Consider the following 26,494-nt stretch of genomic DNA (forward strand, 5'->3'; position numbering starts at 1 on the left):
ACTGAGGACGCAGGGAGAAGGGAAGAAAAGCTAATCCCTGCTAGACGGGAAACCTCATGACGACAGGAACATGTTGCTTTTGCTCCCCACTCCGTCTCCGGCATCTCAGACAGAGCCTGGCCCGTTACCCAAGCTCCACAAACATCAATTGTTGAGCGACTGACTTACGGAGCGACCGTTACGTGACTGGCGATCGGCCAGGCATTTCATGGGTCACCACAAAGGCTCGCTGCCCCTAACAAAGGAGAAGGCCGCATGGCATGGCTGGGTGCAAATCCGGGTATCTGGCTGTGATGTCCATGCTTTCCCGCCTAACCCGGGCTGGCCCCTGGTAGCAGCCACCGGCCAGACTCTTCGTGGCCTCCAGGTTGTGAAATTCTTGTAGTTGCACCCGGGAAGGTAAACCCACCTCCCAGCCTTCTGGCCTATTTATGGCCGCTCCCAGAGCCCTTGCTGTTCCTGGTTTGGTCCCTAACATGAGCGTTACAGTATCTCTCTTACTTTGTCTTCACACCTTTTAGAATCTCTGCGGAAGGAGTGGACATTGTACTGGACTGCCTCTGCGGGGACAACACTGGAAAAGGTCTCAGCCTTCTCAAACCACTGGGAACCTATATTTTATATGGTAAGTGCCGAAGAGAAGCAGAGATACGGTCTACAACAGGGGGAACTGCACCTGTGCTTACAAAGGCACTGACAAATGCCTTGTGTTGATGTGTTGGGGTAGCGAGACGGGGGGGGGGCTTAATTTTTAAATGTTTTCCATAGTCTCGCTATTGCCAGTAGTTATTTTCAATTATAAAGGCAAGCGCATATGCCTATTGGCCTGTTAACCCCATGAATACTTCTCATTCCAAAAGGGGTAAAGCAAGACCAAGCTGGTGTAGCCATTGAGATAGGACTTGACCCACAGAAGGTGGCCCAGGTGGGAAATAGTACTGGCTTCGGAGGAAGTCCAAAAAAAATGAAGGAATCAAGGACCCACAGTAGGACGGGAGGAGGCGGCAAGGATATGGGGGTTTTAAGGGAGATTCTCCACCATCGGAGATGAATTTGCAAAGCACAGCCTCTTCCTCTTCTCAACTCCTCCTGTGTGTCCTAATTCCAAAGAAGCCCTGGATGGCTGGAGCACATTCCCTGATAACGCTCTTGAGTTTGAGCGGGAATTTATGAAAGTTCTCTGGTAGATTTTCTCCAGCAAAATGAGACCCCAGACCTTCGTCCTCTCTTCTTTCTCTCTTCTGTCACACGATTGTAAACTAATGTCAACATGAGTCTCTACAAAGTCAAAAAACCATCTCTGAAGCCAGATATCACATTCTAATGCCCAGTGATCCTGGGGCTATCCAACGTTTGAGAGTTTTAGCACTTCTGTCCCCTGTCGGTCTGATAGCAAGTTGAGCCTTTGCTCTGTGGAACTCAGAAAAAGATGCTCATTTCCCTGCTATTCGCTGAGAAGCTTCTTAAAGAGTTATTTGAGAGGTAGAAATATTCGAGCATCTTTTTGTCATCATCGTTATGACGGAAAGAGAGGAGATAAGCTTCCCATTGCTGGAGCGTTGCAGTATTTTCAATAGCGGTCACACAGCTGAAAGTCTTTGGAGGTGGATGCGTGATTCTTTACCCATTCCCACTATTGATAAAAGGAGTTGTGAGCGTCAGTGCACGATGCGGGGATACCAGATATGATGAACATGTGAGCTGTACTCGCTTCGGGAGCACATATACTAACGCTAACATGTGAGTCAAATGTTAGACGGACAGTTTATTCATTCTTATTTATTTGCCAGTTCTGTTTTTGCCCCAGTTCCATGATGCCATTTGGAAGAACATAATTTGACCGTCTCACGTAGCATCTAGTTGATTGCATCAGTTACTAGGTAACGAGAGCCGAGTACCGTCCTGCTTGGTGATAAAAACAGAAGCAGTGATTGAATAACTGGCTACTAGATGACACAGGCCAAATAATGAGGTTCAGAATATACACTGTTTTTTCATTCACTAGTGGAAAAGGACTAAGAAGGACTTATTCCCAATCTTTGGGGACAAGGCAACAGAGTTGTTGAAAAGACACCAATGTGGCATCTGAACTGTTAAGAGCTCTCTCATCCACTCCCTACCCCCAGGAACCACACAAAGGGAGCTTTTTCTCTCTGTAAGAACATCGTAGGAAATCCTCCTAATTCCCTCCCTCATCCTCCCGTCGAATACTGCGTGTTCCCATCAGCAAATCTCCATTTCTCGCACCGTTTGTCTCAAGCGGTTTTGACCTTCCTGCTCAGATTTCTTTGGAGCTGGTATGTCGGTCACATCATTTCCTTGGCTCGTGAACCTATTTCACCCTCATTAGCTCTTCTGTACCCCATTTTTTCCACCCGTCTAACTTCTAACTCAGCCCCACCTCTCCCTGCCACTTAAGTGCCCAGCCCAGATCAGAGCCCCTTAACTGGTGAAGGAATCGAATTCAGACCATGAATTGGGCTCACCTAAGACTTCATCTCCAGTCTCGAAGAATGGAACCAATAAGACATTTCAGGAACTCATCATTTCATTAGAGTGTGGGCCTAAGTCACATTTTTGCTACGTGCCCAATTTTCCAAAGTAATGGCAGGGTCACCTTGACAAATAGTACTTTCTCTGATCCCATGACACTTGGCTCAAATTAAGTCAACCTGACGCCACCCATCCTCTCCATTTCCCCCCTTGTTCCGAGGCCAAATTGAAGTTATTTTCAAGCTCTTGGCACTTCTGGACCAAACAGTTGCTGTTCTTCCATGTGTGGCAAGAGATGCTGATTTTCATTAGCAATAGCTTGACTTGGGAATGCTTCATTTGCAGGTTCATCCAACATGGTGACTGGAGAGACCAAGAGCTTCTTTAGCTTTGCCAAATCGGTAAGTATCCACACACGTCAAATGTACTGTGGTAGGTAGTGTGGTGATTTGTGTGTTGTGAGCTCCTCCATGTAAAGACATTGACCTAATAACCTAAATCTGGTGTGTCCGTCCTCCGTGTCATTCTTTTTCAATAGAGACCGCATTCCCATCATGCTCCTTACACATGGGCAAGACCTTGTGCATAGCCTGGCTGCTTTGTCTAAACGAAGCAGAGAGGTGCGAGCCTCAGAGAAACTCAAAAAAGCTTTATTTTGATTTCAGCAGAGTTTGCGTGAGTTTTTGTGTTTCTTACCCCTGGTCAAAAATAAACTTGGCATTTCATGCATCTTCTTTGCTCCGTGGAGAAACCAACCTTGAGTGTGGCCACTTTCTGACTGGGTCTCTGGGGGGTGGTTCTTAAGATTTTCTCTGTATCTCCGTTCTACTGAGCTGGAGATACAAATGGGATCCCCCAATTTTAGCAAGTCTCCAGGGTGATTTAGGACACAGGCAGATTTTTGTGTTCAGTAGCTTCAAGAGCTTCAATAATCATGCTCTGCATGTAACGGTTACTTTGCAATTGAGAAGCCACATCCCCGGGCATTCCAAACTATCCAGATCTATATTCTCACCTAGAGCAAACACTTGCTAGAATCAACTTATTTGGGCTTGAACTTTAATTTTTACCGCTGCCCCCTCAACAGGGAATTCTGCTTCCTGTGAGAGCTTGCTTTTGTCTCCTCTCCTCTCCTCTCCCCTCCTCTCTTCCTCCTTCCCTGTCCTCCTCCTCTTCCTCCTCCTCCTCCTCCTCCTCCACAGCAGCCAGGGTAGCACTGATGGACTCACTCACTTTGCAAGCATCTTCTAAGCACCTACCCTGTGTGCAAGATACCAGAGTATTGCAGTGAATGAGATGGGTTCATTGCAGCCCCTTGGGCCTCCTACCTTCTAATGAGGGAGACAGACTGAAACAAGTAAAACAGAATTAAGAAGAGGATTATCATTATGGTCATAAGAACTCTGAAAGGGATTGAAAACAGGGTGCAGGATGGAGTGGAGGCATTTTTGAATAGGGTGGCCAGGGAAAGCCGTAGAGAGGGTTTTAGAAAGGATTCTAAGTGTGGCACCCTGGGGTATTCATGTGTCCCTTAAGTGGCCAACACTGGCTGCGAAAGGCTTCACCCCCGAACATTCCCTGGTTCTGGAATGATCAGTACTCCCTGTCCTGTGCGAGTAGAAGTAAAGAGGCTGTCTTTGCGTTTGAACTTCAGCATTCAGGTCAAGGAGCGTTGCAACTACAGAATCTGCAAGGGAGCAAGCACGGGGTGTGACGAGGGATGCTGTCTGAGCAGCAAGTCCTCTGAAGACAGGCTTCATGCCGCTCAGAGCTGTTTTGTGGCTGTAATTAACGTGATGCCGACAGCCTGCTGTGGGTAACCACGTTGACCCAAATTGCAAGCAACTGGAAGAATGTTTTCCCTGTCTCCCCCAAACGCACAATCACAGCACACGGTGTTAATGCAATGACTGCCGTGGGCCCAGGTTCAGTGAAAGCTCTCGTAAAAACACCGCCAGGAGGGAGGTTGAGACTCTCCTGCCTGAAACGGGGGTGCCGATCACAAGAAAGCTAAATATGGGGGGTGAAGAACTACCTTTCAGGGGCCTGGCCCAGTATTGGTTGGTCAGATGGAAGCAACATGAAGGTAGGGCGTGCCAAGGAGTGGAACGATGACTTTGTTCTAGAAGGTTCTAGAAAGGAATTTTCTTCTATACATTGGAGAAAGGCTTAGAAATTAAAGGCATACTTGGAACCGTACAAGAATTTCTCACTCAGATGTCCTAAGTATGTTCTACCTTAAAACCCTTGCAGAACTCGAACTCGCTCTTGGCCAAACATGCCGTTTGCTTTTAGACCATAAAGATGGTTCACGACGGTTAACACCTAGAAAGCAACCTGACTCCAAATCCAGAACTCTCCGCTAAATCAAAAAGATCCCTTCCAACTTAAGATAACAGAAATATTTTATATTTATAGAAATATTTTATATTTATATTTATAGGTCTATATACAGACCTACTCCAGGTCAGACACTGTTGTAAGGACTTTGTATATGTTGACACATTTACTCCTCACGATGATGCCATGAGGTGCAGTAGGGAAACTTAGCATAGAGAGGTTAAGTGGCTGGCCTCAAGTTGCACAGCTATTAAGTGGCAGAAGTGGGATTCAAAGCCAGGCTCTGGAGCCCACTGAACTACAACTGTGCAGAAATCGCAGAGTTAGCAGGCACTCGTTTCCAAACATTTACCGAGACATTGCAGATGCACCGTGAAACAAGTCATTAATCATTTCTCTGCTTTGTTTTTGCCGCAAGCAGCCCATGGCCAAATAAATGTCTCTCCTAGAGCTGGCCTCTGGGCCCTCAGGGAGTGTACCTTAGTAAAGAATTTTGTGTGTGCATCTTATCCCTGTTTTCAACTTGTCTTTCTCACACGTATGTTCCTAACAATATGATTTTCCCGCTTAAAAAAACATACCAAAATCTTTTGTGAGCTTTTGGGAGCTTTTGGGATCCAGGAAAGGCAGGATGTAAATAAACATACCAGTAACGTAAACATTAGGAATGTTCCTAAGGACCCATCACATGCCTCTTGGCCTGTGCATTAAACCGTTAACCATTTTGCGTTACAACCTTCTAGAAACTAGAACTTGGAATTTCTAAATTCTAACCAGCACCAAAGAAGATGCAGTTAAACCAGAACAAAACCGTTGGATAACCATTTCTGCAGTCTGTTCATGGGTTTTTTGTTTTCTTATTGTCATGTCTGGCCTGGGGGATGAGAGGCTGGAAAAGAGAGAGAGTCACACTTGTCACGTGGGTGTCCCCCACCTAGGACCTTAGTGGTACTGGCATCTTGGGCTGGACTACTCTTTATCATGAGGGGCTGTCTTGCTCACTGTAGGATGTTCAGCACCATCCCTGGCTTCCACCCACTAGATGCCAGCAGATGCCTCTCCCTTCCAGTCCCCACGACAAAAACATCCCCAGACACGACCAGATTGTCCCATGGGGAGTAACACTTCCCTCAGATGAGAACCACTGGCTTAATCCCATCCCAGTGGCTTCACAGTTCCGTCACACTATTTCTTCTGCCTGGGTTATGCTCCCTTACTCTCTCTCTGCTGGATTCCTACCCAGCTCTCCAGGCGTGCCCTTATTGCCCTAGAACGCCACTCCTGTGGCTGCATCATCGTCCCACCAAGTCCCCACCACACTCGGCGGCCTTCGCTGCCACCCTGCCCCTTCCCCAACCCCGTCACTGCCACCACCGTTCATACACCAAACTCTCCCAGAAAGCTGAGAGGCAGTACCCGGCCCCTGTCCGTAGCTGAGGGAAACGAAGCACACAGAAGGACAGGGGTTCGAGTGGTGCAGCCAGGACCCAACTCCAGCGCGGACCGTCCTAACCCGGGGCCTTCACGTCCCGATGACACGAGGCCTGATGGTTGTTTTCAGAAAGTTGGCTTCTTGCCCCTGCCTAGACCCCCGTGCTCTGCTCCTAAGCGTCACCGTGCCCTCACAACACTGGCTGGAGAGCTGCTTTAAAAATGACCCCAACACGGGCCACCATTTGGCCGCCTGGAACCCGCCACACTGGGGCCCCGTCCGCCGCCCACAAGGCTGTGACCACGACCGGCTCCGGTTCCCTGTAACCGACACCTTCTCTCCTTCCAGTGGTGGCAGGTCGAGAAGGTGAACCCCATCAAGCTCTATGAAGAGAACAAAGTCATCGCAGGATTTTCCCTTTTAAACCTGCTCTTCAAACAGGGCCGTGCGGGCCTCATTCGAGGAGTAGTGGACAAACTCACTGAGCTCTACAACCAGAAGAAGATCAAGCCCGTGGTCGACTCCCTTTGGGCCCTGGAGGAGGTAAGAGTGGTGGGTTTTGTTTCCCCCCAGCAATTAATCTGTTTTTAGTCCAGGGAGATTTGGGCGGCCGGGATAAAAATAATCTTTCATGCAAAGGTTATTCTCCAGGTTTGTTCGTTTCAAATGACAGTCCTAAAAGTCATTGTCCTACCGTATCACGCTTTAGATGTAAGAAACACTTTGAATTCCATAGTGGTTCTCAACCCATGTGCCTCAGCCTACTGTTTGTACCATGAATCCCTCTCAGGCCATCAAGTTTTAATGGGTGTGGACGATCCACCGGGGTTCTAAGAAGGTATGGATATGGCTGCAACATCATTTACATTATCACCTTGTGGGCATAGGACATCCAGGTTGGGGCAGACCATGGCTCAGAGCTGAAATGTTTTGTGTGCTAAACCCAGATGCTTGGAGACCCTGGGGGGCGAGATGCTGTTGGCTGTCACACTGGGCATTGTAATTATTCATGAATCATCGGATCTGGTATTGGGCCGTTTTCGTTAACCGATCTGCCAAAAGTTCTAGTGTGTGAGAGCGTTCCTTAATCATGAAACAAAACAAAACAAAACAAAACAAAACAAAACAAAACAAGAATCCCTAATGTAACCTTCACTGCAGCAGGTAGAATGTGCTAGGTGGAGGCCAGGTCTAGGAAATTCTCCAGGATCGGGGAAGTTTTGGACATTTGGGAAGCCAGTCGTGGTAGCTATCTGTGGGGAGAAAATAAAGAAGTAAAGCCTAGATTTCAAGGGGCATCTCACTGAGAAATCTTCCTAGGTCAGGCTGTTGGCTGTGGGAAGCCGTGGAGCCCCTGAGAAAGATCTTAAAATATGTGGGAATGTGTTTTGTGTTTGTGTGGCTTTTGCATTTTGCATGGGTGAGTGCCTTACAGTACAAGAACTTTTTTGTACTTTTGGGAATCACAGACATCCTTGAAAAAAGCTAACAAACATAATGGTCTATGGAACAGAGGGTAGGTATTGTCCTGGAAATAAAGCTGGTGCTATTTGCCTAATGAACTAGGTTGGCCAAAATCCAATGGCTTCCCTGAGCACAGAAATTGCCTCCCAAAAAACTTTGTGAGGCTCCATGTGTAATCAAATGGGACTGGTTCTGGATGCTGTATATGCTTCTCTGATCTTGCAGAATCATGAATGGTCTTTAAAAAAACCCAACAACCGGGGCCCTTGGGTGGCTCAGTCGGTTAAGCGTCCGACTTCAGCTCAGGTCATGATCTCACGGTTTGTGGGTTCGAGCCCTGTGTCGGGCTCTGTGCTGACAGCTCAGGGCCTGGACCCTGGTTCGGATTCTGTGTCTCCCTCTCTCTCTGCTCCTCCCCCACTCATGCTCTGTCTCTCTCTCTCTCAAAAATACATGAACATTAAAAAAATTAAAAAAAAAACAAACAAACACCAATCACCAAAACCCTTGTGTCTTATGGTGAAAGAAATATATGCTTATTGTAGGAAACTCGTAAATTAAGAACAAAAGTGTAAGGACAAAATGAACATCAAATCCACACTCCAGAGACTGGCTAACACTATCACATTTTGGTTTGCTTCCTTCCAGTCTTTTTTCTTTTGCAGATGGTCACTGTGATTCAGCTGCTTCTTAAATCAGATAATCAGGCATTCCTTCCGCTGTGTCATTTCCAAGATGGCTAGCTTACTGTTATACTCTTCTTGAAAACGTTTTAATTTACCGAGTCAGACATCCGTACGGTATTGGCTGTGGTATCTCAGTGGTGTAGACGGGCTGGACTACACGGGTACCGGTTCTCAGTGGTCAAGGACAGAGAGAAAACTGGAGGTAGTCAAGGTCAGGGCTAAGAGATGATTCGTGAGACCGAGCCCCACATCGGGCTCCACGCTGACAGCACAGAGCTTGCTTGGGATTCTCTCTCTCCTCTGCCCTCCTCCCATTCACCCTCTCTCCCACACTCTCTTTATCTCAAAATAAAAAAATAAACAACAACAAAAAAGAAACCATCTTGTTCATCTGTTGACTTGTTGAGGCTCTGCCTCCCTTCCACAAGGAAGTAAACCCCAGATGAGGAAGGACCCCAACTGTGCCATTTAGGACCCCAGTGCCTGGCCTGGAGTCAATACTCAATAAACACACATTACGTGAGTGGATTGATGAGTCTGGCAATATACAGAAATATGACTAACTGGGTATTTTCTACGTTCAACAGTAAATTTTTGTTGAATGAATAAATGAATGAGTGAACAAGACGTAACTAAAACAAGGTATTATTACTTTAAGACAACTTGGGCTCAATTGACATTTTGGCTGAATTATCCTTTGCTAGGGGTGGGGTTGTCCTGGGCATTGCAGGAAGTTTAGCAGCATCTCTGGTCAGACACCAGCTGTGGCAATAAAAAATATCTCTAGACACTGTCAAATGTCCCCTGAATGGGATAGGGAACAGGGGCGAAACTGGAACTAGGTGAGAAACACTGCTTTAAAAGAAGTCATATTGGTTGAGATAGTTACGAGGAAAACAAAGGAATTATAGGTTCCTCTCAAAAGCTAGTCACCCACAAAGGGGAGACCGACAGCTGTTGCCTGTTTGCCAACAAAAACGTCCACAGCCACTCATCAGTCACACCCACCGACTTTCCGAGGGTTCTTTTCCGACGATATTTGCAGACATCTGTTTAGAGCTGCATTGGGGCAAAACCCAGCTATTTCTCAAGCCCATGCAGCTGTCCTGGGCCAGAGGAGAATAGAGCATGCTTATTACTTGCCAACCGCAGAAGGATGACCATAACGATGTTTCCCCTCCCCTTCGGTAAATGATTTCACAAAATTGCTTTTCAGGCTAGCTGTGTAACTTCATCGATGGAACGGAAAGCCCATAGGGATTAAAAGAAAATTTTCTTGGGCTCTCCGAGCCCTCAGACTAGAAGATTTAATAATTTCAGAAACGATTTAGGGTTTCTTTCTAGCCATCTATCTTTGACTTTATTATAGATTTAATACACGGAGCAGAGAGAGATGTTCCGGCATCAGATTTGCCTCCAGATATTAAACGTGCAGCAGGACATTAAGTTGGAAAAAAGCTCCTCTTTCCAAACAGTTCAGAGGTGGGAAAAGGATGAAAGATATATATATGTATCTGTCAACCAAGAGTAGTGACATTACTGAGACCTACTGTGTGCTAGTACTCTTTCATGATGTCGAGTCTACAAAAGAGACAGACGTCTCGTTCCCCGACCCTTAAGTTCATGATTTAGTTTCTGAGACAACACTGAGGTGTTTAGTCATGGGGTCCTGCTTTCAAGTGCAACCTGGATTCAAGAGCTAGAGAGAATAATGTTAAGTGAGAACGAATGCTCAGAGGTGGTTCTGAGAACGAGGTGGGGCTTGGTTGAGGCTGGAGGGATACGAATTCTTTCCCTGATGTTGGGGTTAAAAAAAAACAACAAGGGATTATGAGCATGAGGGACAGTGACAAAATCTCAGAAGCAGGGGTGAGTATGGGGTCGTTGGGGTTGAGAGTCTGAGCTAAACACGGCAGAGGTGGCTGACTAAGGAGGGGAGGAGATAAGGCTGGTTCGGTCAATGGAATCAAATCCCTTAGGCGGTCACTGCCAAGCAGAGAGGAGCAGTTGACGTTCTCGGTGAGGCGATTCCTCTTAGAGAGTGTGGCCCAAGGAACCTGGTACCATCTGACCCCTTCAATTCCCAGAAGCCCTTCCTGGTCCCAGTATGACACTAATAACATACACCTGGACTATGTCGCTGTTGCCTCTGGTTAAAAATGTCTTCTCCTGAGGAGCCTGGGCAGCTCAGTTGGTTGAGCGTCTGACTCTCGATTTCAGCTCAGGGCGTGATCCCAGGGTTGTGGGTTTGAGCGCTGAGTGTGGAGCCTGCTTGGGATTCCCTCCCTCCCTTCCTCTCCCTCTCTCTCCCTCTCCCTCTCTCTCTGTCTCTCTCCCCTCTACTCTCCCCCGCCCCTGCTCATGGGCTTGCCCTTTCTCTCTCTAAAATAAAAAAAAGTAACAAGATAAAATGTCTTTTCCCACCTGCCATCTAATAGCACAGGGAGAACTGTTACGAGCTGAATTATGCATCCACTCAAATTCATGTGTGGAAGCCCTAATCCTCAGTGCTTCAGATGGGATTGTATTTAGAAGCAGGGCCTTTATTTATTTTTTATTTTTTTTTAATGTCTATTTATTTTTGAGAGAGAGAGAGACAAAGGGAGAGAGAGACATGGTGTGAGCAGGGGAAGGGCGGAGAGACAGAGAGGGAGACACGGAATCTGAAGCGGGCCCCAGGCCCTGAGCTGTCGGCACAGAGCCCGACGCGGGGTTCGCACTCACGAAATGTGAGATCATGACCTGAGCCGAAGTTGGACGCTTAACCAACGGAGCCACCCAGGTGCCCCAGAAATAGGGCCTTTAAAGAATCAGGTTAAAATGGGGCCTTGGGGTGGGCCCTAATCCAGTCTGACTGGTGTCTTCTAAGAGGAGGAGATTAGGACACACAGAGACACCAGGGATGTGCACACAGAGAAAGCATGTGAGGACACGGTGAGAAGATGGCCGTCTGCAGGCACAGGAGAGGGGCTCCGGAAAACAACAAACCCTGCCGACACCCTCATCTGGGACCCCCAGTCTCCACAACTGTGAGAAGAGAAATTTCTCTTGTTTAAGCCACCCGGCATATGATATTTTGTTATAGCCGCCCTAGCAAATGGATAGAGAGTAGCCTGGAGATCTCGGCGGTCTTAAAATCCTTTACTGAAGACATTGTTTGTAGCATTTTACAACATGATCTACATAAACCTCTATATGTGCACTCTCCAGTATGGTACCACTGGCCACATGTGGCTATTTGAGTGTAAATTAATTAAGTCAAATTAGAGATTCAGTTCCTTAGGGGTACGAGGCACGTTTCATGTGGTCAATAGCCACATGTGGCTCATGGCTACCATATTAAAAGACCGTGCCTGTCATTGCAGAAATCCTGCTAGAGCTGATCTATGAGATGATGTCATCCTTCTGTTTGAAAAGAGGAGAAAATTTGCCTCCCTAGCAATCTGGCATGATTACCTTTTAGTAAATTATGTTAATTATGCCCTTCCATGTAGTATCTCTTTGCCTTGACTGTAGTAAAGCTCGCCAGCCAAATGCAGTCACTTATTTATGTGCCCCTTAGTCCTCGTCATATTTCCCCCGCATTTTCCCCTTCACGTTAATAGTCGTGGTTTAATCCTATGTGAGTTTTCCATCCTAGGCCATCACAAAACCTATACAGAGATAGGTCTGCCTATAAGAATCAATGGAAAAAATAATAATATGATGCTGAGCTTGTTGGGGACACTTATGTGCCCTGGAGCAAGAGACTGGCTTGGTAAGAGACAGATCAATGTTGCACACCAGCGACAGAGGATGGAATGACCCGGAGACAAGGCTGGGTGGGGAGTGTGACTGTCTGTGTAAAGAAACAGCAGGCTTCAAGTCCAACACCAGGCTGGTAAGTTAAGAGAGGACAAAGCCAGGCATCGGATACAGTTGTCCAAACCCAAGCTAAGGAGGCAGAGGTTCAAGGAGAAACCGTGGAAAGTCGTCCGTGATCAGGGCAGATGGCAGCTGGCTGGCAAGGAGCATCTTTAAAGATTTAGACGCTCCTTCTGAGGCACACGGTTGGGGGCAGGGAGGGTATTTTGCAGACATCACCCAAAAGCAGGCAATGTGTGGTGTTTCACGGGCATACTGGTTTGGAGAATGGACTGGGGGGCAGCTGGTCTGGCCAGGAGCTCACTGCGGATTTTTAGGCGTGGGTCAGTGAGCCCCAGACAAAAGTGGGGGCCGCGGAACAGAGGAGAATAAGCAAATCGGCGTCACCGGGAAGGACGAAAATTGGAAATAAAAGACAAACCAGAAGCAAGAGTCAGAGGCAACCAGGGGTCTTGCATCCCGGGAGACCAGGAGTGGGGTGCTGGCAAATACCATTTTACTCAGCCGCGGTAGGCGCTTCCAGGAGGAAGTGGGATGAGCTGAGCTGTGAATTTGGCTTAAGGTGACGGCGGAACTTGGGGCTGGGGATGTCCCCGGGCAGTTCCGACCCACAATTGCACGGGGATGAGAGACGAGGTGAGCGCCTGTCCCTGCTACTGCTGCTGCTGTTGCTGCCATTTCTAGAGGACTCACTGTGTGCCAGGCATTGTTCTAAATGCTTTGCGTGTACGAGATCATCTGAACTCCCCAACAACCCTAAGGCCCGGCTATTATCGCTGCCCCCCTCCAGGTCACAAAAATGAGGCTTTCGGCAAGTGACGCCTGCCCATTTCTCCCGCCCATACTGCGTTTAACGAAAAGTTGAAGTCCAGGCAAGTCTGACGCTGAGAAGTTTTTGGGGGAAAAAGCAATGTCAACGAATAAACTCATTGCACAGAGAATAAGCAAAATGATCACGTTAGCCAACACCCGGGCCACGTAGTTTTCCAAGCGTTTTCCGTTCATTAACTCATTTAATCCCCACAATAACCTCGAGTGGTGGGTACTGTCCCTATCGCTGTGGCCCAAATAAGGAAGTGGACTTGGCGATGAAGGGAGGTGCCCAGGCCACGTTGCTGCTGTGTGGCCACTTGGGTTCTTGGGTCCGTGCCACGGACGTTAGCTTCTCTACTGCAGAGGGAAGAGGTTAAAGCCAGGGCCCTGGCGTGGCCCAGCCTGCACAACAGCAGGGGAGAGACGAGGCGTCCGCAGACAGGACGCTGGTAAGGAGACCTCCACGGCCATCTGACAGGTCATTAGTATTGGCTGTGCCTCTGACTGACCAGGAAGCACGTAGAGGAAAAGCCTTTGGATTGGGCCCGGGGTCATGGTTGACCTTTCAGAAAGCCCTCTCGGTAGGGTGATGAGGGCAGAAGTCTGAATGCAGAGGGTCAGGAAGGGAACGCGTGGGTAAGACAGGCTGACGACCAGCACATGCCTCCCCCTGGGCACTGAGCAGGACGCACCCCCCCCCCCCCCCCCCGGCCCAGGCAGGAGGAGCCGCTGCAGAGTAGATTCATGGTTGCCTGGGGCTGGGGGACTTAGGGGGGGAAGGGGAAAGGGACCACTAAAGGGTACGGTGCTTCTGTTTGGAGGGATGAAAATGTTCTAAAATTCCTGGTGGTCGTGGTTGCATGAGTCTGTGACTGTACGAAAGGCCATTGCATTATACGTGTTATACGCATCGTAATGCACCATACATGCAAATTGTGTCTCGATAAAGCTGTTACACTGGGGGGGGGGGTGGAGAGAAGGCCCGTGTATTTTATGTATTTGTTTGTCTGTTTTAAAGAGAGAGAGCACGAGCGGGGGAGGAGGTCAGAGGGATGGAGAGAGAGAATCCCAAGCAGGTTCCACACTCAGCACAGAGCCCAATGTGGGGCTCGATCCCACAACCCTGGGATCGTGACCTGAGCTGATATCAAGAGTCGGACACTCAACCGATGGAGCCACCCAGGCGTCCCAAGAAGGGCTGTGTAAAGTTGGGATCAGGAGACTTGGGAGATGGGAGGAGGGACAGCTTGGGGAGTCCAGATCCCCGGCCTCAGTCCTTAGGATGTCCTATCTGCATGGCCTTGTAAAACCTTCCCTTTAGCCTGGTCCCTTCCCCTAGTTTCCAGATGAGGAAATGGAGGCCCCAGAAGCCACTGCTACTGTTTGCTTTATGTCCCTAACTTCCATTTTCCCTTTGCCGTGTGTCCCCCTTTCTCTCAAGAAGAATCCTAGATTTTTCAGTTCAACGCAATCACCACCAGCCCCCCTGCCCCACACGCGTGCGCACACACGCATTCCCAATTTCCACGCCCATTCTCCCTCCCTCATCACGTGTGTTTTCTGCAGCTCCACATATCAGCACCATCATGCCCACAAGCCCTGCCGTGCACCTGCCCTCCACCCTGCTCTGAGCTTCCCAACAGATCAGGAAATCGAGACACAGCTCTGGCTAGCTTATCCATCTCTGGCGGGCTGAATAATAGCCCCTCAAGGTGTCCACATCCTAATCCCTGAAGTCCTCGAATGTGTTACCCTGTAGGGCCAAAGAGACCTTACAGATGTGATCAAGGAATTCGAGGGGAGGAGATGACCCTAGAGTATCTGGGTGGTGTTATATTCACAAGAGTCCTTGTAAGAGGGAGCCAGGGGAGGCAGAGTCGGACAAGGTGATACGACAAAGGAAGGCGAGGGAAAGACATGATATGATGTGGTGCTACAAGCCAAGGAAAGCAGGCGTCTGCAGAAGGTAGACAGGGCAAAGAAGCAGATTCCCCCGTCCCTCCAAAGCCTCCAGAAGGAACCAGTCCTGCAGACCTTGATTTTCACACAGGGACCCATCTCAGGCTTCAGACCTACAGCACTGTAAGAGAATAAATTTGTATTTTGTGTTAGGCTACTAAGTTTGGGGTGGTTTGCTACAGCAGCGATCGGGAATGAAGACGCCATCTATTCCACTGAAATATGGAGGGTGGGCTTCGAAAAGGCACCTGCAAATGGGAAGACATGGGTCCACCTCAAGGAGCAGCCAGGGCGGCAGGAGTGAACGGCCTGACAGTTACATAAGCAGGATGTAAAACCCAAAGGAGGGAGCTGGAGGGGTGACCTAGGCACGTCCCGCCTGGGCACAGGCCCAGAAACTGGACAGAGAGGAGCTTGGCACATCGAAGCACAGGAAGAAGGTGTTTATGGTGGAGCATGAGGGGATGGGGAGGCCAGGAGGCAGACCTTGGGGGGGGGGCGGAGGAAACGGAGTAGGTGGAAATTCCCTCCACCACCCACCTGTGCTGTCCTGACTCTGGCCAACTGGACCATTGTGACTCTTCAAGACCTGAGTCTCTTGCCCCCTTGCCTGTATTCGTGCCGTTCTCTGGTTTTTCCACCTGTTGTGCCCTTCCCTCATCCTTGTCCTGTGAAATTCCTGCCCCCCTTTCAAGATTCGGGGATGGTGTTGACTCTTCTGGGAAAGGATCCTCAACATCCCCCAGTCTTGCCATGACCCCCGGCCCTGAGTTAGGAACGCCTCCTTTGGGTTCCCCTGGGCTTGCCTACTTCATCAACGTGTCCGTGGACAATTGCATACAAAAAATGGAGAAAATAATGGTACCTCCCATCAGTTTCCAGTTGCAGGAATCAAATGACCTGATGTCTGACAGACAGGTGGTAAGTGCTCGCTGGCTATTACTCTTGTGAGGCAATGCAAATGTATCCCCCACAGAGCTGAGATCTTTGGGGCTAGGGGCTCTCACGCAAGATACCGAGCAAGGAGAACACAGGATGTGCGGTGCAAAAGATTTCCGGGGCCTCAGGGCATGTGTTTCCATCAGCCTGGTGCGGCGTCTACCATCCAGGTTCTAAGCAGACAGTTTTGCCTCCACCAGAGACCATGACATGTTGCAGGATTAGGTTTATTCACAGCTCAGCGCCCCTTCTTAGAAGTCTGGGAGCTCGGCTCCGAATTCATTTCTGTTACATAGAAAATGATCGCTTTTGCCTTCACGCCTATCGTTTGGCTGAAAATACATCACAAGACTGGATTTTCTCGTGAGCCAGGGACACAGTCAATGCAGGCTGCTCTTGGCCGTGTTTTTAAAAGGCCCAGACAAAATTCTGCTGCTTCCAAGGCTAGAAATGTCTGCTTGCTTCTGTTTGCTTTCCAAGTCGATGAAGCAGTCACTTTCTAGGTCTCATTTGCAAGGTGACACCAGAAGACCCGTTTTCAAATGTTTTCCGAGGTATCTGTACCGACGTGTTCATCGCGGATTCTGATCTACTCCCTAGAAGCAGATGAGGGAGCTAACTGTGCCGCAGACCAAGATTGTTTGAGCACTGGGACGTACGTTTAAGCATTCCCGGAGAATGCATGAAGAAAGGATGTACCGGCAGACAGGCATGCTGTGGAGGTTGCCTCCAATTCCACCTGCTGGATGCATTACTCCTCCCTGGGCAGCCCTTAAAATGGGCCGCCGTAACCGAGAACCACAACCTGAATGGCTTCAGAGATAGAAATGTATTGTCTCACGGTTCTGGAGGCCAGACGTCCCAGATCCAGGTATCAGAGTGTTAGTTCCTTCTGAGGGCTGTGAGGAGGAATTTGTTCCAGCCCCTCCCTCAGTTTCTGGGGATTCACTGCCATCTTTGGTGTCCCGTGGCTTATAGACACACCCCCCCCCCCACACCGTGTCTGCCTTTGTGTTCACCCGGGGTGCTCTCTCTGTGAGTGTCTGTCCCCAAATCTCCCCTGCTTATGAAGACAGCAGTCATTGGAAAAAGGCTCACCCCACTCCAGTGCGACCATATCTTAACTGATTTTATCTGCAAAGACCCTATTTCCCAATACGGTCACATTCTGAGGTCCTGGAGGTTAGAATTCAGCATATGAATTTTCTGGGGGAGGATCTGGGGACACAGCTCAATACACAACAAATGGTGAGTCACAGGCACTCAAAATGGGAAAATGTTTTGTGAACTGGAAAGGGCTGAAGAGACAAATTTTTGCTTAAGGGTTAAAGGAGCAGGCTCTGGAATCGGGGCAAAGCCTCTTTCCAACTGGTTACAGCTGTGAGTCCTTGGGTGAGGCATTTCTAGACTCTGCTTCTTCATCCGTGAAATGGGGATGATGGCAGTGTCTACTCTATAGGGTTGTGAAAATGTCCCAGACAGTGCAGGACAAGGTTGTGGGGCATGTCCTGGTGACCCCGTAAGAGTCAGTTGTTACTATCTGGGGAGGGTGGGGCCCTGTCTTTCTGACTCTTGTCATTAATCCTCCCAGGGCTGGTTCCCTACCACCCCCCACCCCCACCCTGCCACTGATTTGCCACCATTGTGACATAAACAGGCTTTACTAGTGCCCTTGCCTTTTGCTTTTTTTTTTTTTTAATTTTTTAAAAAGTTTATCTATTTTGAAAGAGAAAGAGCGAGCGTGGCGGGGGGGGGGGTGGGGGTGGTCAGAGAGAGAGGATCCCAAGCAGGCTCTGCACTGTCAGCACAGAGCCACAGGTGGGGCTCAAACTCACAAACCGTGAGATCATGACCTGAGCCCAGGTCAGACGCTTAACCGACCGAGCCACCAGGCGCCCCTTGCCTTTCGCTTTTACTCGCTTCCAGAGGCATCTGTGGGAGCTGCTTTATGCAACAGAAGCTCCGAGTGGCACAAATGATAAACACATGCTGGTGTTTGGACCCACAGATCCGCCGACCATCTAGACTCTGATTACTAAACTGTCGGCTTGTTTTGGTAGGTGCTGCCCAGGGAAGTACTGCGCTCCGGTTAGTCATTTAATCATCTGCGAGTGAGCAGCTGCCTGTGAGCCCTGGCCAAGGGACAGAGTAACGATGGCGGCTCGAGTCTGACGTTTACACTGAGCCAGACGCCGTCCCGGGCATATTCTGTGCGCACAGGCTCATTTGGACGCACAGCAATGCTGAGTGCTGTCAGGAACTCTTACTCCCACTGCACAGATGACACTGAGTGGGGTCAGTGGCTTGGATGAGGTCGCACAAACACAAGGGGTGAAGCCAAAACTTAGCTCTCAGGCTGACTCTGTCCTGCAGCCAGGCTCATGGCCATAGCCGTGGCCCCTTCAGGAGAGGGTGGTGGTGACTCTGCCCCGGACCCTTCACCCTGCTTGCCCCGTCTCTCTGATTGGAGGCCTCTTGGTTTGGGCGGAGATGACTGGTTTGCAAACCTTGGTTCTTCCGCCCCTACCTTCTCTGACTGCAGACGGGTGACTCTGAATTGCAAGCCTCAGTTTTCTGAATCTGTAAAACGGGGCTGATAACCCTGGCCCTTCCTGCCCATTTTAGTCTGGTGCGAGGCGTGCATAAGCTGTGAACGGCATGCTGTCTAGAAATGCCTCGGGGTTGTACTCAATACCACTTTGGTTTCTTCCTTTCCACCTCTCTCCCTAAATGTGTGTCATTTTCGTGGCTTCCCTGACACATATATGCGCGTTATTCTTCAGCAAATTTGCTCAGCAAACCCCCAGTGGGTGAGGATGGGGTGATGATGCCGACAGCCACACGATGGTCACCTCAGCCCTCTGTAGGTGGCAGTAGTTATGTCCGAGGTTCAGCTAAGAAGGACGAAGCCGGGAGAGTGGACGCCTCCTGCAAGGCACAGGACTCTAAGGGCAACACAGATTCCCTGGACTCTAGGGCTGGTCATTGAACTTGCTACTTGCCTTTCCTGCCTTGCCCCCGTGGCCTCAAATTATGAACGAGTTGGGCTAATTTCCCTGCATTCCTCTTGCTTGGCACTTGGACGTACCCCAAACAATCACTTTTACCATCCAAACCGCTGAATGAAAAGCTGTGCTGGGAAGCATAGACGGGACAGTTCAGAGAGTTTGCTGTTTGCACAGCATTTTACTGGCCTTTTTGGCATCAAGCCCCGCAGTACACCCACAGTGATAGGCGGGACAGGTGACATCACGCTCATCGTATAGAATTTCAGAAGGGGGCGCCTGGGTGCCTCAGTCGGTTCCCTGTCTGACTTCAGCTCAGGTCATGACCTCACGGTCCGTGGGCTTGAGCCCTAAGTCGGGCTCTTTGCTGACAGCTCAGCAAAGCTGCTTCAGATTCAGTGTCTCCCTCTCTCTGCCCCTCCCCCTCTCGCACTCTGTCTCTCACACAAAAAAATAAACAGTAAAAATTTTTTAAAAAAGAGAGGGACTGGGCAATGTAATTTGTACAAGGTAGCAGAAGCAGGAATCCAAGCTAGATTTCTTATCCTGGAGCTCATGCGTGTTTGTGAGTATGTGTGTGTCCGTGTGCATGTGTGTGTTTGTGTGTGTGCTTTGCGTATTGTATTGCCTTTTACCCCAGAATAATTTTTTTCTTGCAATGAAAAGAATTATGTAAATCCCGTATAATCACAATGTACAATACTTAGGAAAGAGAAGAAGAGAGACCACCCACATTTGTGCCACCCTCCACAAAACTGTTACTGCTTTAAGGCAGCCCATTCCTGGCTTTGTTCCTGCATATCTGCTGCCCATCCCCCACACGACTGTAGTTGTAAGTGCCCCAGGTGTGCTCACCAGCCTGTGTGAGCAAAGTAGGAGTGTGTTATGATCCTTGAGTAGGAAGGTAGGCTTACAACAAAATGGCGGCAGCGTTTGCCTTGGCCCATGGGGGGCTGGGCCTTCCACATACGACTTGCAGGGGCCGCACAAACATTCAGTCCATAACACTTTCTAAGTTCCCCAGAGATACTTAAAGCGATCCTTTTCTTCCTAACTAACACAAGAATTTCAGGCGAAGACGTGTGCCTTCAGGCTACATAGGGATTCCTTCCTTGACCCACTTTTTACTTAAGAAAATGCTTTTTTCAGGTTCCATGTAGTTTCGTCATCATTTTCTCACTCATTTGTGAGCCATTGGTTAGCCCCAAACTTGCGTTTACTGAGCACCTACTACGTGCCAAGCCCAGAGCTAGGCGCTGGAGAGGCAGGAAAGCAGACGTGTAAACAATTAAAACGGTGTGTTGCTCGCTCAAGCACGGGAGAGATCGCAAGAAATACTGCTGGCAAATAGGAGGACTTCAACTCTACCTGAGTGGTCATGTGGTTACCAAAGGCTCGCCTGAGCCACCCCCTACCTGTCAGGGGGCAGGGCTTTATTTTCCCACCACTTCTGGGCACCTTGTGGAGACAATGGGCTGTTTCAGTGCTCCCAATCTTGAGATAATTTTCTTACAGCTAAAAGAGTTGTTGGCATGGCTTCGATATCTTTAAGGGAGAAGAGAATTTGAGGCCACATCAAGAAAGAAAAAGCAACAGTTGAGAGAAGGAGACGCCTAACGTTTATTCTCACTGCCCTCTTTTTGCCAAGATTCCAGCTTTATTCTCTGCGTTTAAAAATGTGATGGGGGGCAGAGGGGAGGGGGAGGGGCCTTGGTGGCTCAGTCGGTTAAGCGTCTGACGCTTGATTTCGGCTCAGGTCATGATCTCACAGTTTGTGGGTTCAAGCCCCGTGTTGGGCTCTGTGCTGAGGATGGAGCCTGCTTGGGATTCTCTCTCTCTCTCTCTCTCTCTCTCCCTCTCTCTCTCTCTCTGTGCTCCTCCCCCGCTCACACACTCTCTCTAAAATTAAATTAAATTTTAAAAATATTGACTGGGCGGTTTCTTCATATCTGCCCCGGAAAGATACAAAATATGGCATAGTCCCTGCTGCTGTTCAGGGATCACTTTGCTGTTCAGGTCAAGTTTTACATTGTTTCCACTTGGCTACCAGCTTCCAGCACCCTCTATCGCCCCATTATGCACAAGTTGACTTTCTTCGCTCAGTTTTTCTCAGTTGGCAGTCTTCCCCGCATCCTTATTCTCTGTGTCGTTAGAGGCATCTAGGTTTCTCCTGTTACGGGGTCTTCCCTCCGTGCTTTGCAAATGCAAATATGACTCACACTCTGTAGCTTTCATCGCCTGTGTCCGGCTTCCCCTCCGGTGTTAGTGAGCTTGTCCCAGACTTGCCGTGTGGAGAAGCGTGCCTTTTTGAAAACGGTCATTAAAAAGAGTCCAGAGCACCGGCCGCCGCTTCTGTCACGGACATTCCAAGCATCTGTGTCGGATCTAGGAGGTTTGGGCTTCTATTCGCCGCCCGTTGTTGTTGGACTTTCCCCCTCACGATCCACCTCTGCGGTTTTCGGATGGCCTTGGCCCACATCGGGGATTGCTGTCCCCTTCTTCCACCCGACAGGGAGTGTTGAATGAATAGTTCCTCCCAGATGTGCTAAACAGTAAACTTTTAAAAAGTGCTTTCTTGGGGCGCCTGGGTGGCGCAGTCGGTTAAGCGTCCGACTTCAGCCAGGTCACGATCTCGCGGTCCGTGAGTTCGAGCCCCGCGTCGGGCTCTGGGCTGATGGCTCGGAGCCTGGAGCCTGTTTCCGATTCTGTGTCTCCCTCTCTCTCTGCCCCTCCCCCGTTCATGCTCTGTCTCTCTCTGTCCCCCAAAAATAAATAAACGTTAAAAAAAAAAATTTAAAAAAAATTAAAAAAATAAATAAAAAAAAAATAAAAATAAATAAATAAATAAATAAAAAGTGCTTTCTTGGGGCCCCTGGGCGGCTCAGTCGGTTAAGCGTCTGACTTTGGCTCCGGTCATGATCTTGTGGTTCACGACTTCAAGCCCCACATCAGGCTCTGTGCTGACAGCTCAGAGCATGGAGCCTGCTTCAGATTCTGTCTCCCTCTCTCTCTGCCCCTCCCTCACTCGTGCTCTGTCTCTCTCTCTCTCTCTCTCTCAAAAGTAAACATTAAAAAAAAAAACCTTAAAAAAAGTGCTTTATTTACTCTTCGAAAAGCTTATTGATATCTACCGTGTGCTAGGAAATGTTATGAGGAATACAACATCCTACTGTCTCAGTTGCTAGAGTCTGGAAGGAGAGAGGTCTCTGCTGTATAAATGCATCCATCCCAGTATCATGTGGTTCTCTTGGGAGTATAGCATGACCAGGTCTGGGGAAACCAGGCAGGGCTTCAAAGAGGAGGTGCGCTTGATCTGGTTCTCTACCCTGGGCCACTTCCTACTTATCACAACAGCAGGGTCATGTGACAGATGTCAGCAGACCCAGAGGACGCCTTAGGCTGGGACGGCCTCACAGCAGAGGCTGGGGTACAGGCTTGTGTGCAAACATTTATGTGAGAAGTGATCTCACCGAGGAAAAGTGAGGGAGAGGAGGGCATTCAGGAACGGAACAAAGGCTGTTATCAAAGGCAGCTACTGCGCTGGTAAGTGGTTTCCGGTTGCGTTCTTTCAAGAGACCGAGGTGTTCCCATACAGAGCCATTATCAGGAGGAGGGAGAGGAGGGTGAGGGTTGGCGGGCAGAGGAAGTATGCAGGCATGGAAAGTTTCAGAGTCCCAGTGATGGGAGTCCAAATTCGTCTCCTCCTGAGCAGATGACAACTGACTGAATCACTCTGAACCTTTGTCTCCCTGGCTGCCCAAGTCAGATTGGCTGTGAGTGGATTCCATGCATAAATACAGCTAGAGTTAGCTTGTTTCTTGGGCAGGCTCAGGAAATGCATCTCACAACGTCTTCTGAGGACACCAGAGGAGACGTGTTGTCATTGAACGTCCGTCCCCATTAGTGAAGGGGGTGTCACAGGCACCAGCTTCCCGGTACTTCTGGGCTCTGCACACATGCCCCCCACTTTCACATCAGGGACGCTTTGGGGTGAGACACACAGAGCCCGAGGCCCTGCATAAAATGGGTCTACACCTGTGTGGTCCAGCAGCAGTAGCCAGAACGTGAAGGGGACCCAGAAGATAAAAAGTGCTGTGCAAGAGATGCCCGATACAATGAATATTGTGGGATAAGACACAGATTTGTAAAAAGTGATGCCTGTTATGAGAGACAACACAGAAAGCCCACAAATGCAGGTACACACAGTGGTAGGCTGGTAAAAGTTTCAACAACCGGCCTAGGAGAAGAAAGCCCTGATACGTCTCATTTGCCGGTTTCTGTGGTGGAAATACTCCCGTCGTGACCAAGAGCAAGTCATGAATACAACATCGCTGAATGCACAGCTGGGAAGAGGCACCCATACATCATCAGCCGTCGGAGCTAGCTTCCCTGGTACGCACACCCGGCCCCAGGTTCCATGGGTTGGTTGACAATACAGTCGCTTGGAGGATGGATTCCATCAGGCACACAGCTCACTCTTGCCTCCTGTGTGAGGAGAACCTACCTACATGCCTGCTTGACCACTTGGTGCCATAGAAGTGGGGGAAAACACTCTCAGAACATTCCAGAATGTTTACTGTGAGACTGAATCTTAGAAACATCAATATCGAGGCTTCTGGCCTGCCTCAGGTCCATTTCTGCTTAATTCCTTAGGCCTCTGTTTAGCTCTGCTTTCTTGGACACTTTCACCGCCCCCCCCCCCCCCAACCTCCTCCAGCTCATGTCCCTCTACTGTGCTCCCCAGCACCCTGTACCTCCGACACTGAGATACAGTGTCTCCATTGTCCATATTCCCCGCCAAACTGCAAGCTTCCTAAAGGCAGGGGCAGGTATTGTGTTGAGTTTTAGATTCCCAGCACTTAACTTACTAGCTCAGTGCCTGACACCTCATAAATATTCGTCTTCCTTTTCCTCTCTTCCCCAGGAAGGAATACAGAGCTGTGCCGTGTGCCGTGTTTAGCCCAGAGCTGAGCACGTTAGGTCTATGAAGGGCAAAAGCCCAACTGGGTTTCTGAGCATCAGTGATTAGAGAGAGGGCCCCCAATCCCCGTTTACTGCCTGTGTAGGGAGAATGGTAACAAAAGCATAGAGTAGCAATGACAAATTGGAAAAACAGCTCAGACAACAATAGAAAAGCCCTCCTAAGGCTCTACATGATTAACTGTCAAGTGAAGGCCCAGATAATAGCAGCTGTCAGAGCTCAGAAGAAGCCAAGAACACTCAGGGAACACGCAGAAGGGTAGGTGGTCATCATCTGATAGCAGTGATCTTTCAGTGGCTTCAAATAAGAGAGAGAGAGGAGAGGGGTGCTGGGTGGCTCAGTCGGCTGAGCGTCCGACTTGGGCTAGGGTTACGAACTCATGGCTTGGGAGTTCGAGCCCCACGTTGGAGTCTGTGCTGACAGCTCAGAGCCTGGAGCCAGCTTCCGATTCTGTGTCTCCCTCTCTCTCTCTTTCTCTGCCTCTCTCTCTTAAAAATAAATAAACGTAAAAAAATTTTTTAGGGGGGCACCTGGGTAGCTCAGTCGGTTGAGCATCTGACTTCAGCTCAGATCATGATCTCACAGCTTGTGAGTTCAAGCCCCACGTCGGGCTCTGTGCTGACAGCTCAGAGCCTGGAGCCTGTTTCAGATTCTGTCTCTGTCTCTGTCTTTCTCTCTCTCTGCCCATCCTCTGCGCATGCAGTGTCTCTCTCTCTCTCTAATATCAATAAACATTAAAAAAAAATTAAAAAAAAATTTTAGGGGCACTTGAGTGACTCAGTTGGTTAAGCATCTGACTCTTGGTTTCAGCTCAGGTAATGATCTCGTGGTTTCGTGACTTCAAGCCACACATCAGGCTCTGTGCTGGCAGCCCAAATTCTGCTTGGGACTCTCTCTCTTTCCCTCTCTGTCCCTCCCCCACTCGCGCTATGTTTACCTCTCTCAAAATAAACTAAAAAACAAAAAAAGGATGATGCTAATAACAATACTATAATAATGATAAAAATACAAAACACACATCGAGTACTTGCTATGAACTGGATATGGTCTTAAACACTTTAAATGCGCCATATTTCATTTAATCGTCACAATAACCATAGGAAGTAGTAGTATTATTTAGCTCTATTCCATAAGAAAGAAAATGAGGCACAGAGGAGTTAAGTAACTCGCCCAGGGTCACGTTTTCTCACGCACTCACAACCAATCCAGCTTTGACAGGTAGGCAGACAAAGAGGCTCAGAGAGATTCATAACTTGTCCAAGATCGGCCATCTGCTTGGTGGAGGAGACAGGATTTTAACCCACGTCACGGGGATGCCGTATCTTTCCATGCCTGCCTACTGCCTCAGCCCGTCAACCCCATCCTGCCAGCTCACCCTCCCCTCCCTGCTTCGGAGAGCCGCTCCTACGGGGACATCTCCGGCTCTTAGAAGAATACAGTTGGAAGCCACTTATCAAGGATAGGTCAGCGGCCAAATTGCTAGAGAGGGCAGTCTTAGGAGACGCCCCTTCTGATCTCTTGGGAAACAAGAATGACCAATAAGGTGAAATTTAATTAGGGCTTGAATACTCTTTGCAAAGATATGAATTCTTCCCACACGGGAAACGAGGATGCTTGAAACTCCCCTCGATGACCCTGCGCTCTGACAAGGGCCCCCTAGCTGATGAGTGGGCACACCTGACAGGAATGAGGAACATTTCCCTCCAAGGGGAGGGAGATGAAGAGTTGAGAAATAGCAGCCGCTCTTTTCTCCTGAAGGGAAATTTCAAAGACTTCCAGATAAAGCTAAGAATGGACTTCTCAGGGTGTGTTTCCCAAGCGTGAATACCAGTGGTGGGGAAATTCAGCCTACAGAGTCACTTGGCATGTGACGTCTTACACACTGGGAGAGGTCCTGCATTGATGACACTTAGGCTACCACTGCCCAAAGGTGTTAGTACATCAGTATCGTAGTCGTCGTTGTCGTTATGCCATCGTCATCGTCATCTTCTTACATTATTTGGCCACATACTATACAACCTGCCATCGTGCTAAGAGCGATCCATGCAAGGTTCGTGCTGAATCCCGACAAGTGTCTAAGACTCAGTCTCGATCCCTGTTTGATAGAGAATGAAGCAACATCTCAGGGAGATTCAATGACTTCCCAGGGGTCACACCACTAATACTAGGCATCTGAACCCCCAAAGTCTGACTCCAGAGCCTTCCTTGTAACCGTAACATGTGAACACCGACGACCATTGAACAAGGCTGCACAAATGGTTTGCAGTAGTAACCAGCCAGGGTCTACGCCAGCCTGCACCATCCAGTAAGGCCAGCGTCCAAACCAGAATGCCAGTTTATTAACTGACCATGAGAAACATAACCCCAGCCTTAGACACACAGTATCTTTGGTTAGCCCTGTGCGCTGTTGAGGAGAGAATCGCGGAATCCAAATGCTAATTAGCCGAGGTCCTCGGTTATAATAAGGAAGTAACAAAGAGGTCAGGCGGCAACTTCTGTTCCTTGATCGGATTCCCTA

General features: G+C 49.0%; 1 protein-coding gene across 1 annotated transcript in view; it reads left to right on the forward strand.

Moving 5' to 3' along the window:
- The window catches only part of VAT1L (vesicle amine transport 1 like), a 148,734-nt gene that overhangs the window by 71,449 nt on the left and 50,791 nt on the right, over positions 1 to 26,494 (forward strand). Inside the window, exons 5-7 of the mRNA XM_040443191.1 lie at positions 522 to 625; positions 2,839 to 2,894; positions 6,614 to 6,808. Coding sequence (XP_040299125.1) covers positions 522 to 625; positions 2,839 to 2,894; positions 6,614 to 6,808 — 355 coding nt within the window. The remainder of the gene's footprint in view (positions 1 to 521; positions 626 to 2,838; positions 2,895 to 6,613; positions 6,809 to 26,494) is intronic.

Source organism: Herpailurus yagouaroundi, unplaced genomic scaffold (genome assembly GCF_014898765.1).
Source record: "Herpailurus yagouaroundi ecotype Mexico unplaced genomic scaffold, PumYag 190, whole genome shotgun sequence".
NCBI classification, from domain to species: domain Eukaryota; kingdom Metazoa; phylum Chordata; class Mammalia; order Carnivora; family Felidae; genus Herpailurus; species Herpailurus yagouaroundi.